This window comes from Trachurus trachurus (assembly GCF_905171665.1).
Source record: "Trachurus trachurus genome assembly, chromosome: 13".
NCBI lineage: Eukaryota > Metazoa > Chordata > Actinopteri > Carangiformes > Carangidae > Trachurus > Trachurus trachurus.
In genome coordinates, this window is record NC_139892.1 from 4,610,724 (window position 1) to 4,627,773 (window position 17,050).

At 46.5% G+C, this 17,050-nt stretch overlaps 1 protein-coding gene across 1 annotated transcript in view; it reads left to right on the forward strand.

Moving 5' to 3' along the window:
* Positions 1-16,533, forward strand: part of rsf1a (remodeling and spacing factor 1a) — a 28,722-nt gene extending 12,189 nt beyond the window's left edge. Inside the window, exons 7-18 of the mRNA XM_083984964.1 lie at positions 1,865-3,212; positions 3,993-4,206; positions 4,296-4,505; positions 4,605-4,709; positions 7,452-7,531; positions 7,646-7,694; positions 8,538-8,644; positions 10,933-10,997; positions 11,157-11,331; positions 12,728-12,969; positions 13,958-14,152; positions 15,178-16,533. Coding sequence (XP_083841090.1) covers positions 1,865-3,212; positions 3,993-4,206; positions 4,296-4,505; positions 4,605-4,709; positions 7,452-7,531; positions 7,646-7,694; positions 8,538-8,644; positions 10,933-10,997; positions 11,157-11,331; positions 12,728-12,969; positions 13,958-14,152; positions 15,178-16,019 — 3,632 coding nt within the window. The 3' untranslated portion in view covers positions 16,020-16,533. The remainder of the gene's footprint in view (positions 1-1,864; positions 3,213-3,992; positions 4,207-4,295; positions 4,506-4,604; positions 4,710-7,451; positions 7,532-7,645; positions 7,695-8,537; positions 8,645-10,932; positions 10,998-11,156; positions 11,332-12,727; positions 12,970-13,957; positions 14,153-15,177) is intronic.
* Positions 16,534-17,050: the final 517 nt, after the last annotated feature.

The window sequence follows — 17,050 nt, forward strand, 5'->3', positions numbered from 1 at the left end:
CGCTTATTACACAGTTCACCAGTGAAATAATTCATTTGAAACGTAATGTTAATGAAAATAGACTTTTATGGATTTATAAATTGCATCATTTAGCGCATCTGCAGCCTCCTCCCTTTATAATCAATCAGTAGATGGAACGTTATGAGACAGAGCTGTTTTGGAGGCAAATGCGTAGCCACAACTATGGACTGTATTTGCTTCATGTGTCGTAATGTTACACAATTAGACGTTATTATCTCGTAGCGTGGTGAATGTGCAGGTCACAACTTGTCCACCAGAGTGTTTTGGAGTTGCTGGATTGTGTATTTGATGAAGGAAACCAAAAAAATCCCATGAGCCTCCGTAGCCTAGCTCTGAGCAGCTCGCGGCTCTTTGATGGTAATCGATCATGAAGTCCGTGATCGATTGTTTTGTTTTTCTTCCTTTTTTTTCCTTTTTGACACCGGTTCTCATCGCCTGATTTTGGAGATATGCAGTGTTTTTTTGCCATTACTTTCATTATTTCCGCTACAATCGCGGGATGATACAGGAGTTACGATCGCGCACCCCCCCCCGGCCGCCGAAGCTTCGATTTTGATCGATTTTATGTGCGCGAAGCTTCGATTATCAAAATATGATAATCGGGTCAGCCCTAGTATTTGATGAGTTTGATGAGGGAAACGTAGAAATACCGTGCTGCTCACGTCTCTGCTCCGCCGATCTAAAAATAGCTTGCACTGACAATAAAGGTAATGAACCTACTGCTATGACTAAAGGGATTATGGCAATAGGCCATTTTGCCAAAATGTTGAAATATCCCTTTAAGATGAAGTGTTCGGAGGTCCTCCAATCACAAACAGTGCCTTAAGTGAACATTCAAATCAAAACGGGTAACTTCCTGTTGGGTTAAAGGGATAGTATTATTATTTTTAAAGTGGGGTTGTATGATCTACAAATAGCCCCTAAGTACTTTAATTGCAGTAGAAGACTCTCTGCACTCCTCCCGTTAGCAACGCCAGCCCATAGCCCTGCCCAGAGATTTACAACATACAGTGTTGTGAACAGACCCAAAGAAACGGCCTATTTTCACGGCCTAAAAGAGGTTTTTACCTAAAAAAAAAAATACACAGTTCCATTGTTCGCTATAATATAATTTTTTCCAGCCCTTCAAAGTGCAGGAAAAACACAGTTTTTATTTGGACCTAACCAACTGCTGATCAACAGGCGCTAACCCTGGGCCGGAGGGATACGTGAGTTGGTTAACTCCAAATAAAAACTGTGTTTTTCCTGCACTTTGAAGGGCTGGAAAAAATTATATTATAGCAAACAATGGAACTGTGTATTTTTTTTTCCAGGTAAAACCTCTTTTAGGCTGTGAAAATAGGCCGTTTCTTTGGGTCTGTTCACAACACTGTATGTTGTAAATCTCTGGGCAGGGCTATTATGGGCTGGCGTTGCTAACGGGAGGAGTGCAGAGAGTCTTCTACTGCAATTAAAGTACTTAGGGGCTATTTGTAGATCATACAACCCCACTTTAAAAAAAATGCTACTATCCCTTTAAGAGTCAGACTATGGTGCATCTCAGCACCCTTCACTGTGCTAGTGTGCTCGTGCTGATGATAGTTGTGTATGGGTCAACACATTATCAGCATCGGCCTTTATCATTGATAACCTGCATCAGCTGTTTATGTTTCACCAATAAAATCAATCTATGTTAAACCGCGCTCCTTTGGCTCTGATGCAGTCACCACTCTTGGCCCACAGCCATCACTGATCCAAGATCTGTGTTGGAGTTGGTGTTATTGTCTGAACAGAAAGTCTACTTAGTGTTGTGCGCTCTGTGTGTAGCAGTGTTAACCTCTCACTGTGTTTGTGCGTCTTGTAGTGCTGAAGCAGGAGGCGAGCATCAAGCAGGAAGCGGCCGAGGCCCCCCGGGTCAAAGAAGACCAGATCCCCCACAAACCCCCCGTCTTCGATAACCGCGTCAGCACCATCACCACCGTCCTCAAATCAGAACCCAGGGACGCCGACGCGCCCAAAAACGCCGTGTCGGTCGTCATGGCGCCCAGCGTGACGGTGACGAGACAGGAACCGAACAAGGAGGACGAAGCGGGCCGGTCGGTCGTCAGGAGCAACCAGCAGGCCAAGATACCCCTGAAGAAGAGGGAGCTGAAGCTGGCTGAGAGTTACCACAGCAACCACCTTAACAACAACAACAGCAGCAGCAGCAGCAGCAGCAGCAGTAGTAGTATTATTGTATGCAACCCCTCAGTGATCCAGAGTAAGGACAGTCACCAGCAGCAGCTAGTGGTCACTGCGTCCAGACAGGAGCTGACCAATGGGAGGCCGTCTCTCCTCCTGCCTCAGAAGGAGGGACAGAACGGTGTCCTAGGAGTCCTGGGCCCCGGGGCCACGGTGGGACATGTGGGGGTGATCCGCAGCCACAGGGCCCCGGGGGCCCCGGGGGCCCAGCAGCAGGAACACAACGGACCAAAGCTAGACCACTGGGGGGCCCGGGCCGGGGCCGGGGCCGGGGCCGGGGCCGGGGCCGGGGCCGGGGCCCCCGGGGACGAGGACAGGGACAGGGAGGTGAGCAGGCAGTCTGTCCTGGTGAAGAAGGCTCCTTCTGAAGGAGACACCACCGCTGTCCCTGTCCCTGTCCCTGTCCCTGTCCCCCTCCCTCCTCCTGCAGCCAAACCACCCCCCCACCACCCCCCCTCACTGTCCCAGTCCACACAGGACCCCAAGAGACCGACAGCGGAGGAGCAGGGGAGACGGACCACTGAGGAGACGCTGATTGGACAACAGAAAGAAGAGGACGTGGACGGGGAAGGAAGCAAAGAGGAGCATGAAGACGACAAGAGCACTTTAAGGAAGGGGGGGCCAGCTCTACCAGAAACACTAGAGCAGAAGTCTGAAAAGGAGCACCAGGACCAGCAGGACCAGCAGGAGCAGCAGGACCGGCCGGGAGACGGGGTCAACGGCGGCCTGGCCGTCCAGGTCAGGCTGAAGGACAGCGGACAGACTCGCCTGGAGGAAGCCTCCTCTGAGATCCAGAAAGAAGGAATCCGGCTGAAGATCAAGATCCCCCCCCACCGGAGGAACCGGTTGAAGGGTAAAGCGGTGAAGGAGGAGGGGAAGGAGAAGGAGCCGGACCAGGACCAGGACCAGGACCAGGAGCTGCAGCTGCAGGAGGAGGGCCGGCCGCTCCGCAGGTCGGCCCGGATCTGCAGGTACCTGCATCATCCAACTCATCAACAGTAGTCCAGTCATTTTAGGCCAAAGAAGGGGTCAACCTTGAACAAACTGCAACAGAAGCAAACTCAACTGGTTTTGTATCCTCAACATGTCCTGAGTGAGGGAAAAAAAGCCCAGAAGAATCTCATTAGGGGAAAGTTTAGAAAAAGACCCAAATATAGCCCATTTATACGCATATTCATTATTTTTCTCACGTGAATAGGGTCAAATTTTTAACCTTTAGATATCTCCATGAAAATTACTGTGTTGATTACTTACATTAAGACAAACAAAAAATATATTACAAGTTTTTTGAATTTTCATGCTGGTACCACCACAGCACCTTTATATATACATATGCCGTCAAAATTTATGCAAATCTTCTCATGTTAACAAAGAATTTCAAAAAAACTTGTAATACATTTTTTGTTTGTCTTAATGTAAGTAATCAACTCAGTAATTTTCATGGAGATATCTAAAGGTTAAAAATTTGACCCTATTCAGGTGAGAAAAATAATTAATAGGCGTATTATGGGCTATATTTGGGTCTTTTTCCAAACTTTCCCCTAATGGGATTCTTCTGGGCTTTTTTTCCCTCACTCAGGACATGTTGAGGATACAAAATCAGTTGAGTTTGCTTCTGTTGCAATTTGTTGAACCTTTTTTCATCAAATGACTGGACTACATGGGGTTTCCATTATAAATGTACATGTTTTTGGTCCATTGTCATCTCAAGTCCAATAAATTCAGTCCCATCTACACCTTTTTTCTTGAAGATCATCTGCTTTGCCAACCTGCAGGCCAAGCTTGAAGGTAGCCGACAGCCAGAGAAAGAAACCGCAGAAAAAACAGGCGGCGCCGAGCAGAACAAGAGGGGAGGAGGAGGAGGAGGAGGAGGAGAAAGAAGAGGAAGAGGATGAAGAGGAACAGGGCGCCACCGCAAAGAAAGACAGGAAAGCAGAAGCTGTCGGACAAGTCAGGAAACGAAGGGTAACTAGTCTCTGAATGTGTTGTCCAGTGAGTGTGAAGAGTGATAGCTGCTTTTTTGTCTCTTGACGGTTGCTCTGCTGCGTTTCCAGGGTAAGAGGAGGCACCGCCGCCCCCGATGGTCCAACATTCGCTCCAAGAGACGTAAACTGGGCGAAGGAGGGGAGGCGGGGGACACGGGGGGGAAGCCGGGGGAGGAGGAGAGCGACGGAGGGAGCGACTCGGAGGAATCCTGTAAATCGGAGGAGATTCCCAGCGAAGATGCCTGCACACACTGTGGCCTGCCCAACCACCCGGAACTGGTACACCCGCCTGAGACCCCCTAGAGACTGACTGTCCTCTCTAGAGTGTCCACTATGACTCACTAACTGTGTGTGTGTTGTGTGTGTGTGTGTGCTCAGATTCTGCTGTGTGACTCCTGTGACAGTGGGTACCACACCGCCTGCCTGCGCCCCCCACTCATGCTGATTCCAGATGGGGAGTGGTTCTGTCCACCCTGCCAACATGTAAGTGTGTGTGACAGAGACACAGAATTTTTTTATTTTTTTATTCTTTTTCTTAAATATGTTTATTGATTTTCAAAGGAACGAGATTTTTTTTGGGGGGGGGGTATATCACATAACATAGAGAACAGAGCACATCTTTGATTGTAGCAGTAGTCCTTGATGATGGTCAGGACAGGTACCTTTACATCACATATTCACATGAGCAGCCTCACTGTTAAAGGGATAGTTCAACATTTTGGCAAATTGGCCCATTGCCATAATCCCTATAGTCACAGCAGGAGGTTCGTTAGGATTTCTTGGTTTCCCTCATCAAACTTCTAAAACAACTCTGTGTGGTAACGTTGTGTTATTATCTCATAGCGTGGTGAATGTGCAGGTCATAACTTGTCCACCAGAGCGTTGTGGAGTTGTTGGATTGTGTATTTGATGAGTTTGATGAGGGAAACCAAGAAATCCCATGAGCCTCCATAGCGTAGCTCTGAGCAGCTCACGGCTCTGCTCCGCCGTTCTAAAAATAGCTTGCACCGACAATTAAAGGTAACAAACCTACTGCTATGACTATAGGGATTATGGCAATGGGCCAATTTGCCAAAATGTTGAACTATCCCTTTAAAGAAAAACATCACATACTCATATGCAGCTTCACAGTTAAAGGGATAGTAGTATTTTTTTAAAGTGGGGTTGTATGATCTACAAATAGCCCCTAAGTCAGGGCTATTCAATTGGCGAACCAATGTCCGAGTGGCATGGCTCGTGGTCACCCCCCCCCCCCCCCCCCCCCCCCCCCCCAAAAAAAAAAGACACAGAGGGGAAACACGTTTTGCGAGAACTCAAAATCCCCACTGTAGTTCAGACTGTGAATGCACCACTCAACGTAGCCTAGCAACACACAACCCACCCACCCAGTTAGTGCGTTGTTTTGAAAGTTACCGGTAGAACCGAGGCTTGGTCGGTCAGCTGCTCTCCAGAAACACCGTGTCGGGCCACAGCTGCTCGTCACGGAGCGGGAGGCTTCGCCGCGGCGGACGTCCGGACGGCCGAGGCCGAGGCTGCCCTCTGTGGTCCTGTGGTGCTACAGGTCAGCGAAAGACAAGTCCCCGTCGGTCCGGGACCGACGGTCACACTCCAGACACGGTGTTTGTGGAGAGCAGCTGACCGATCCTCAGCCCTCCCATCAGCCAACAATAAACCTTGTTGGCTGGTTAATACTCCACCAGTCTCTCCACTCCTTTCAGTCACACATGAGCACCGTTCGTCCACGCAGTGACAGCACGCCACGCTCCGCTGTCCTTTTTTTTTCTCCTTTCTTTTTGAGGGAATGAAGTACCCAATATTTAAATTTTAACGCAACTAAATACTTGCAATGGAATCAGAACAGTAACTTGATTAGGATAGCTACATTTCAAAGGAATAATCCGTAATCAAATACTTTCCCAGAGTAATTTGCCCCAAATGGCTTTTTGCTCCTTGTTTTTCACCAATCAAAATATGTTAGAAAATAAATCTTTGTTCATCTAGGCCTAATTTTAAGACTACGCTACATTTAGTGATTTACATAACCCCCTGCTGTAAACCTCAGTGGAAACTCAGACAGTAGGCCTCATGAAACTCCTAAAAAAAAAAAAAACTCATATTCAAAGCATTAACAGCTACACCTTTACTACTAGGTAGGCTAGTACTTTTATTGACTTATTCTCTTTTTTCTGGCTGTGTAGATTTGTTTTTAATAGCTAATTCTGGGTTTTAAAAATGCCCCTCATTTGTCATAACCTTCTTATTGACAGCTGAAAATGTCCGGCCCAGCTTAAGGTCTCGGTTTTAAAATCTGGCCCCGCTGAATTTGTAATTGAATAGCCCTGCCCTAAGTGCTTTAATTGCAGTAGAAGACTCTCTGCACTCCTCCCGTTAGCAACGCCAGCCCATAGCCCTGCCCAGAGATTTACAACATACAGTGTTGTGAACGGACCCAAAGAAACGGCCTATTTTCACGGCCTAAAAGAGGTTTTATGTGAAAAAAAATACACAGTTCCATTGTTCGCTATAATATAATTTTTTCCAGCCCCTCAAAGTGCAGGAAAAACGCAGTTTTTATTTGGACCTAACCAACTCACGTATCCCTCCGCCCAGGGTTAGCACCCACTTTAAAAAAAATGCTACTATCCCTTTAAGGTAACACAGTACAGGGTCCCATGTTTTATCATAGAGTCTCAGTTAGACAAATCTCCCAACCACAAATTCTATGTAGGCACAAAGTCCAGCTGTATTGCAGTCACCATCCTGAGCTGAATAACCACTGGTCATATTTACTGGCAGAAAAAGGACACTTGAAGCTCCCAGGATCCCAGTTTGCTCTTTTCTTTTAAGGAAATGTCTAATCTGTAAGGATCAGAAACAGCTTGAGGTGGATCCTCTAGATTTGGCATGTAGGCACACTTTCCCCCGATATACAAATAATTCCTGTATGTTACTAATATCACACCTATTGCTAAGACTGGTGTCACACAGTCTTGAGCCTTGGAGCTGGTTTTGGTTCTCGGACAGGGATAGGCTGTATAGGCGTCATTGAAAAAGAGAGCTGGCTCTCAATTGACCTTCCCTGAATAAATGAAGGTGAAATGAAAAGCTACAAAATGAGAGAGATAGCAGAATGTCATGTTCAACATGGGATGGAAGGCAGCTTACTGAAAGATGAACAGTGCTTCAGTCTTTGAGAAGAGAGTTGTGGTCTGGTCCTCCTAACAGAAGCTGCTGTGTGAGAAACTGGAGGAGGAGCTGCAGAATCTGGACAGTGCTCTGAAGAAGAGAGAGAGAGCAGAGAGGAGGTACGACAACAACACACACACACACACACACACACACACACACACACACACACACACACACAGTTGGTGTGATGGACTGTTGTGATCTTGAGCCTCCTCTCTCTGGTTGAACAGGAGGGAACGTCTGGTGTATGTGGGGATCAGTGTGGAGAACATCATACCTGTGAGTAGACACAACCAGCAGCTATTCACAACTATCAACTAAACACATGCTTTAGTTATTAGATTAATTGTGAGATGTTAGAACTATAATACATATATATATATATGTATGTATGTATATATATATATATATATATATATATATATATATATATATATATATATATATATATATATATATATAAATAAATACTCCGTCTGACTCGTGTTGATATGTTAAAGGGATACGCCAACATTTTTTTTTCGTGTCTTGCCTCACTCCCGAGTCCATGACCAGCAGATAGACACCATCCTTTCCACTGTGCGTGCAGTAACAAGGGAGATAGAGCCGTATCGCCCGTAATTAGCTTAGCTCAAACACTGGAAGTGTATAGGTAGTGTTAGCCTGCCTCCTACCCGAGCTGAAATCAGCAGTCAGAAGCTGATTTCATTTTAGCTCTAAACTCTGTAAATATATCACTTTATCAACATTTCAAACATGTTTAGGCGAGAAAGTAGCCGTTTAGATCAGCAGTGTGTCGTTAATTTGTCTAAATACCAGCTGTTTACTATTTTGTTCGGACGAATTTGGCGCTACTCAAGCTAGCCGTTGTGACCAACGCACTTCTGGTTACTTTCACAAAATAAAACACCCATTTCCCTTTACATACAGGAAACCATGACGATAGAATTTGTGCTTTTACTTTGAAATAGGAAGCTAACCTACCCTCGATGTAGCTAGCTTGAACCAAAATAAAGCGTCTTTGCTTGAACCCTCCGTTTTGACCGATCAGCACCGCCTGCAGGCAGCTGTACTTCCTGTTTTACTGTGTGACGTCAGACTAACTGAACTGTTGTGTTGTAGGAAGGAGATGGGGAGGAAGAGGAGAAGTCGCCCAAGAAGAAAGATTCCAAAAAGACTAGAAATCTTGGAAGGAGATCAACTCGAACCAGGAAACACATCAGCTACAGGTGGGTGTGGCCTAGCAGGGGTTAAATGTGCTGGGGGAGGGGTCTGTAGTTTGCTAATCACTGAGACAGACAGGATAAGGCCAGCATGCAGGTTTCTAAATAAAGTCATTGTATCTTATCTATTGTACACTCTAGAGCACTTTCTCTCCATCTGAGTGGGAAAACTCTAACTTTCCATCTGCTGCCATCACATGACAGAAGAATGATTCAAGCTGCTGTGCTGCAGTGGTCGGACCAGGCAATTTTGGACAAATTTAGGCAATTCAGAGTAACAAGAGTAGGAAGAAAGAACATCAGCATTACAAAGTCCATTCTGCCTCAGCTGAGGTTTGAACTCACAACCTCTGACACCAAGACCCAGCCCCCAGCTCATTGAGCCAATTGGCTGCATGTGAGACCTGGGGTGCAGCTTCACAAATGGACTAAGCCAGTCACCATGGTGACAGCAGTTGTCAAGGTGTCAAGTGTCAAAAATTCTGTTATCAATACAAAAATCTGATAATACATAAATTGCATCTAGACAGCAGTTTGTTTTATAAGAGAAAATGTTGTTTAAAATGCCACTCTTAACATTGACTGCAGTTGTTGCCATGAGCGCAGAATTCAAAATGTTCTAGAAAATTCAGTTTTTGCCAAACTTCATCAACCACAACTCCAAAATATTATCAGTTGTTTTCAGGAAGATTGAAAATGTATCAAGAATTGGTTTTCATGCACTGTAGGCTCAAAAATCAATCAATCAATAACTTTGTGGAGACAGTCTGAGGATGTAGTGGAGGAGAAAGGTTTAATACGTTTTATATAGAGTGATGGACTTTGTCCAATTTGTACTGAGTTTAAGTGAACAAAGTTTCAGCCGTATTGGGGCGACATTTTGGTGGAAGTTGCAAAACTGTAGCATCTTCTCTTGCTTGAAGACGTTTCACCCCTCATCCAAGAGACTAATGCCAGAAACCCAGGTATTTAAACCCCACAAGAATAAGATGACCTGGATGACTGAGAACCTTCACGGACATAAAACTGTAGCAGTTACTGTTGGTTTGGTAGCCCCCTCCCCCATGATGAATACTGACATGTCCTTGGAGTTGAGAAAATCTGCCATGGGACTGGACCTTTGTGCAAAGTTTGGTGATTTTTCATGTATGGGAAGTAGGATTTCCTCAGAAGAAGAAGATCCCAGCAGCCTCGGCTGCCTGGCTCCTATATATGTCAAAGTTGAATGTACATATGGAAGGCTTTCTGCTGGTCTCCACGGAAACAAAGCTGACGGTGTGAACCTGGTGACTGCTGCTGTTTCTGATCAGAAGAATAGCCTTGAAGCTTTGTGGCTCCACTGGATTTATTCCCTGCTGCCACATACAGTAGATGGCTGCCTCCCCCACTGTTAATACTGAGAGTTGATAAAACAGATCCAGAGTCTGTTGAAGTTTTCATATGAACAGAGTGAACTCACAGCTGATGCCTCTCACTAAAACAAAAGCACAGCAGTAGAATACATATGAACGTCTCCAGGGCTGACACTAGTGGTGTTGTGTTGGCTAGGTGTGCTGCCACTCTGCTGCCTCCTACAGGTGATGAGAGGAATGTCAGTCCTATACCAGAGAGGAATGTCAGTCCTATAACAGAGAGGAATGTCAGTCCTATACCAGAGAGGGAATGTCAGTCCTATACCAGAGAGGAATGTCAGTCCTATACCAGAGAGGAATGTCAGTCCTATACCAGAGAGGAATGTCAGTCCTATACCAGATAGGGATGTCAGTCCTATAGCAGAGAGGAATGTCAGTCCTATAGCAGAGAGGAATGTCAGTCCTATAGCAGAGAGGAATATCAGTCCTATAGCAGAGAGGAATGTCAGTCCTATAGCAGAGAGGAATATCAGTCCTATAGCAGAGAGGGAATGTCAGTCCTATAGCAGAGAGGAATGTCAGTCCTATACCAGAGAGGGAATGTCAGTCAGTCCTATACCAGAGAGGGAATGTCAGTCCTATACCAGAGAGGGAATGTCAGCCCTATACCAGAGAGGAATGTCAGTCAGTCCTATACCTGAGAGGGAATGTCAGTCCTATACCAGAGAGGGAATGTCAGTCAGTCCTATACCTGAGAGGGAATGTCAGTCCTATACCAGAGAGGGAATGTCAGTCCTATACCAGAGAGGAATGTCAGTCATATAGCAGGAGGGAAAGGCCTCAGGTCATCAGCATTACAGTGATGATGATATCTCTAAATAAGCCCAGAGTTTTCTATGTGATGGGATCATGAGTCAGCCTGTGTTTGCATGTGTGTTGCAGGTTCGATGACTTTGATGATGCCATCGATGAGGCGATAGAGGAGGACATCCGAGACCTGTGTGGGGGTGAGTGGGTGATGTGGGGGTGGAGGAGGGTCTGCTGAGGCTGAAGCAGACAGGATGACATTATGGGCTGGTGGTGAGGTGTTCGTATGGAGAGAAGAGATGGAGCTCTCCTCTAACCCAGTGAGATGAGCTTTCTCCTTCTCTGACCTTCTGCTGTAGGAGCGGGACGGGGCAAAGCCCTCACCACCATCCTGTCAGACGACGGCAAGGACAGCCAGCGGCCAATCAGAAGCCAGTCTCTTGCTGCCAGGAACAGGAAGAAACGGAGACTGAACGACCTGGAGAGTGACAGCACAGCAGCAGAGAGCGAGGACGAGTTCATGCTCAGCAACAGGTGACTGACACACACACACCAAGGTTGTAATAGTTTGGGATTTTCAATTATAGTTTAGTTTTATTTAGTTTTGACTTCTTTTTCTCTAAATCAGTTAGTTTTAATTAGTTTTTAGAGCGGGTTTGCTAGTTTTAGTTAGTTTTTATTTTTTTCTAAACACTTAGTTTTAGTTTAGTTTTTATTAGTTTTAGTATTAGTTTTAGTTTTTTCATACTTTGGGTTATTTGTTGGTTGAAGGATTCAAAAAGATCAGAGCAAGTATTGTGTAATAAAACTCAAAAGATACCATTTAACAAATGTATTCAGTTACTGCAGTTTTTTGACATACTAGTGCAGTAAAGTAACAATAGGCAGTAGCCTACCTCGCATGCTGTATTGTATTTAACATAAAGTAGCATAAAGTGAACACAGCAAATGTTTTGGACATTTCAAGTGCACTTTTAGTGCACAGAGCCAGACAGCTGATAATATACTTCTCCACCTCAGCTTGATGCTGATGTGCTTAGCTTTTCTATGTTAACCTTACAATGCCTTCTGTCCATAAGAACGGGTTCAGGATGAGGCATTTGTATTCGAATAAAATTCAAAATAGATGTAATAATATAAAATCTCACTCACTCACACACTGCCTCTGTCTTTCCTGTTCGCTCCCGAGGAGTGTGTCCTCTCACACTCGCGCACACACACACAGTCTCTCTGCTCTCTGAGTGGGCAGCTTGTCTGTTCTTCTGAGCTCCCAGATGTTCACGGATCTGTATGGGCTGCTACATTTCAGTTCTCAACGGGCCTGTCAGGTCAACCTAATCGGTCGCGCGGGCTTGGACCACGTCTGGCCGCGTCTGGTCCGGGCTTCAGCACGCGTGTCGGACCGCGTCTGGTTTAATCAATACGAGGATAAACATCGCACACGATTTCAACCATAGAGCTCTAACCGATCCCGAGTGTCTTTCTAGGGACGTTTGGTCACGGGAAGTGACAGACCGTGAGGTGCCGTGTGGTGCCAGCTCACGTACAATTGCTGGAGTGAAATAGCTTGAATCGATTTCATATCAATCCAAAATTGACAAAGACGAAAACGAAGGGAATTCTATCTATAATTTCAGTACGTTTTAGTTAGTTTTGTAAACACACAATACAGTTTCAGTTAGTTAACGACAATGTTTTTTCAATTCTAGTTTTCGTCATTTCGTTCGTTTTCGTTAACGATAATAACCTTGACACACACACACACACACACACACACACACACACACACACACACACACACACACACACACACACACACACACACACACACACACACACACACACACACACACACACACACACACACACACACACACACACACACACACACACAGGGGTCACCCGGCTCAGTCCTTTCCTCCTCTTGCAGCTCAGAGGATGAAGATTTCGGTGGATCAGGGGCAGAGGATGACGAGGAGGAGGAGGATGAAGATCCTGGCAGCGAAGTGGGCAGCTGGGACAGCGGGACTCGTCCCAGACGGCCAATCAAGAAGCTGCCCAAACACCGACACAGCAAGACCCAGACCCAGACCCAGAGCAGGGGCAGGAAGCGGCTCAGACGGAGGCGGAGACACTCCTCAGAGGAGGAGGAGGAGAGTGAGGAAGACATGGGTGAGCTTACTTCATTTAACCCTCCTCTTGTCCTCCTGGCTCAAGGAAGGAAGGACGAAGGGAAAGAAGGAAGGAAGGAAGGACAAAGGGAAAGATGGGGGAAAGAAGGAAGGAAAGATGGAAGGAGGGAGGGAACAGATTGGGTCAAAAGGAGAGGAAGAAGTAAGGACGAAGGGAAGGAAGGGATGGAAAAAGGATTGTGGAAAGAAGGAAAGAAAGATGGAGGGGGGCAACAGATTCGTTCAAGCAAGAAGGGAAAAAGGAAGGAAAGATAGAAGGAGGGAGGGAACAGATTGGGTCAAAAGGGAAGGAAGAAGTAAGGACGAAGGGAAGGAAGGGAGGGAGGGAAGAAGGAAGGGAAGAAAGATGGAGGGAGGGAACAGATTCGTTCAAGAAAGGAAGAAGGGAAATAAGGAAGGAAAGTTAGAAGGAGGGAGGGAACAGATTGGGTCAAAAAGGAAGGAAGGGAAAAAGGATTGGAAAGAAGGAAGGGAAAAGGGAAGGAAAGATGGAGGGAGGGAACAGATTTGTTCAAGGGAAGAAGAAGAAGGAAGGAAGGACAGGAGGGAGGGAAAAAGGATTGTGGAAAGAAGGAAGGGGAAAGGAAAGATAGAAAGATGGAGGGAAAGAACAGATCAGGTCAATTGGATCAAAAGAGGAAGGAAGAAGAAGGGAAGGAAGGAAAGGAAAAAGGATTGTGGAAAGAAGGAAGGGAGAGACAACAGGAGGATTAATGGAGCAATCAAATGTATCAATTAATGAATTTTGATGATTAAAAACTGAGCAGTGAAATTGAGTTTGCGCTTGTTAAAAGTTGTATTGATAACATAGAAGCAAGAGAGGGCAAAGAAAAATGGATTCAAATCATAAACTGAGTGTGGGGGAAAAAAAGAGAAATGTTATTTCTAGGCCGTATTAAGTAGTCTTACAGTTGAGAAAGGCCAAACATGAATCACAGTATGTGTCTGTCCCTCTTCTCTGCCTCCAGACTCGGATCAGTTCAGTGACATGACTGACAGTGACGCTGACAGGAAGAGGCGGGGCCTGAGGCGGGGCCAGCTCCAGCAGGTCAACTACCGCGAGACGTCCGAGTCGTCGGACAACTCCCGCTCCTCGGCCAGGAAAGAGGCTAAAGCCCCAGGAAAACCCCGCAAGGAGAACGTGTCCAGCGACTACAGTGATGGTGAGCTCTTCTTGTTTTCTATGTATACCTGACACAAGGGCTCTGATCCCACCGGCCATCCCATCATCCACTCTCTGCAGAATAAGAGATGGAAGCGCTCTGACTATATGAGGCTGCTCACTGCTGCTCAACAGCTGCTTTTACATAGAAAGTCTTTGTTTTCTAATCGTTTTTTAATACAAACACAAGCAGTGCTTAAAGGGATAGTTCAACATTTTGGCAAATTTGCGTATTGCCATAATCCCTATAGTCACAGCAGTAGGTTCGTTACCTTTAATTGTTGGTGCAAGCTGTTTTTAGATCAGCGGGGCAGAGACGTGAGCTCTGCACGGCGCGCGGTATTTCCACGTTTTCCCTCATCAAACTAAATACACAATCCAACAACGCCAAAACGCTCTGCTGGACAAGTTCACCACGCTATAAAATAATAACGTATAATTATGTAACATAGGAAGCAAATACTCTACTACTTTTGCTCGTGAAATCACTTCGCCCAGCAACCGTGTCTGAAATGTAGTTCCGGCTGCATTTCCCTCTAAAACAACTCTGTCTGGTAACGTTGTGTTATTATCTCATAGCGTGGTGAATGTGCAGGTCACAACTTGTCCACCAGAGCGTTGTGGAGTTGTTGGATTGTGTATTTGATGAGTTTGATGAGGGAAAGGCAGAAATTCAGAGCTCACGTCTCTGCCCCACTGATCTAAAAACAGCTTGCACCAACAATTAAAGGTAGTGAACCTACTCCTAGTCCTAAGACTAGACTCATGTTGTTATCTTATCTAACTGTAGAATGAAATGAGTTGATTCGTTTGGGTGTTTAAACTCTTTTCTCTGGAGAGGAAAAAGATGCAAATGAGACAATGAATCAACAAGAGAAAAAAGGGCATGACTTGATGATTAGTGGACCAATCAGATTTGACTATGAACTCTCTTAGTTGGGGACAGCCCTACTCAAGCTGGTCAATACTGTAGATCTCTGCACTGTCACGTTCATCAAGTTCACCTCAGCTCCATCTGTCTTTCAGTGCCGCCTTCTTCCAGAGACTCAGAAGAGGAGGATTATGAAGACGAGGAGGAAGACGGCCAGAGACGGAGAGTGAACAGGAGGAGAAGACAGGAGGAAGAGCTCCACAGAAAGAGGATGAAGGAGAAGCAGAGGAGACACAAAGGCCAGGAAGACGACAGAGAGAGAGGCAGGCGACTGAAAAGGCGGCTGTCGGAGAGGGAGGACGACAGAGACAAGCGCCGGAGGTTAAAGAGGACAGAGCGGGACGAGGAGGACCCGGGCAAGATGGGCAGGGGGAGGAGGAGAGAGATGTTGTTGGAGCAACGGCGCAAGCGGCTGGCTCAGATGCTGAAGAAGCGGCGGCCTTCCACGGACGACGAGGACGAGGACGAGTCGGAGGAGTCCGAGTCGTCCTCGGAGGAGGACCGTCCCATCCGCAAGAGACTCAACCGCATCGACTCTGACGACGACGAAGACGATAACGATGAGGACGACGACGACGATGAGGAGGAGGAGGAGGAGGAGGAGGAGGGAAGACGGAGGACGACGACGACCAAGAAGTCTTCGGCGGTGGAGAGGAGGACGGACGGCGACGCTCAGGAAAAGGGAAGGGGCCGCAGCCCGTCTCCGTCAAACAGACATAAGACCTCCAGACTGTCTCTGAAGCCTGGGAGTCCCACCGCACCCAGGGACAGCAGCGCAGCCTCATGCAGGCAAGGACGGCACAACGGTCCATTCCACCCAGAGGTGGGGGGCGATGAGGAGGAGGAGGAGGAGGAGGAGGAGGAAGAGGAGGACCAGGACCAGGTCCAGGTCCAGGCAGACTCAGTAAACTGTGTCCAGAGCAGTCAGCAGTCATGATGGCTGTCAACAAGGCTTCATTCTTTCTTTCAGTTTTTCTTTGAAACTGTGGCACACAACCACCTTCCTGACTGGATATATATCTCTCTCTTCTTCTTCTTCACACTCCCCCCCGTGTGCCCCCCCCCCACCCCCCCACCCCCCCTCCCCCGCTGTGGTATCGTAGTAGGGTGCTGTCCAGTCCACCATCACACACTGACACTGTACAGGAAGCCGTGACCGCCGGTGGACACTGTGGTCCCGTCGGACGCAGCCGGAGGAGGAGGAGTCCTCTGGACTGGTGGAGGAGGCCTTGTAGTCTTAGTGTGGCTCCATGTGACAGTAAAGGTGGTGGCTTGTCTGGAGTCTGTTTGTAGTGTACCTCATCCTAAAGCACTTCATCATTCTCATAGCACTTAATAAGCCGCCGCCCACCAAGGTGAGGCCAAGGGCCAGGGTCAAAGCCAACACCGCCGCCACACGGTCTCATCCCCAACGCTGTCCATCCACGCACATGCTCGGCTTTTAGTCCAGTCATTTTAAGCCACAAAATGGTTGAACAAATTGCAACAGAAGCAAACTCAACTGATTTTGTAACCTCAACATGTCCTGAGTGAGGGAAAAAAAGCCCTGAAGAATCCCATTAGGGGAAAGTTTTGAAAAAGACCCAAATATAGCCCATTCATACACCTATTCATTATTTTTCTCACCTGAATAGGGTCAAATTTTTAACCTTTAGATATCTCCATGAAAATGACTGTGTTAATTACTTACATTAAGACAAACAAAAAATGTATTACAAGTTTTTTTAAATTCTTTGTTAACATGAGCAAATATGCATACATTTGCATAAATTCCACCGTTTTGACAGCAGATGTTTATATAAAGGAGCTGTGGTGGTACCAGCATGAAAATTGGAATGAGTTGAATCGCCCTAGCTCATTAAAGCTACAGTTGGTAAGTTGACGAAAGTGAAAGTAAGCACAGGTCCCTTTATGAACCAGTCAACTCATTCCAATTTTCATGCTGGTACCACCACAGCACCTATACAT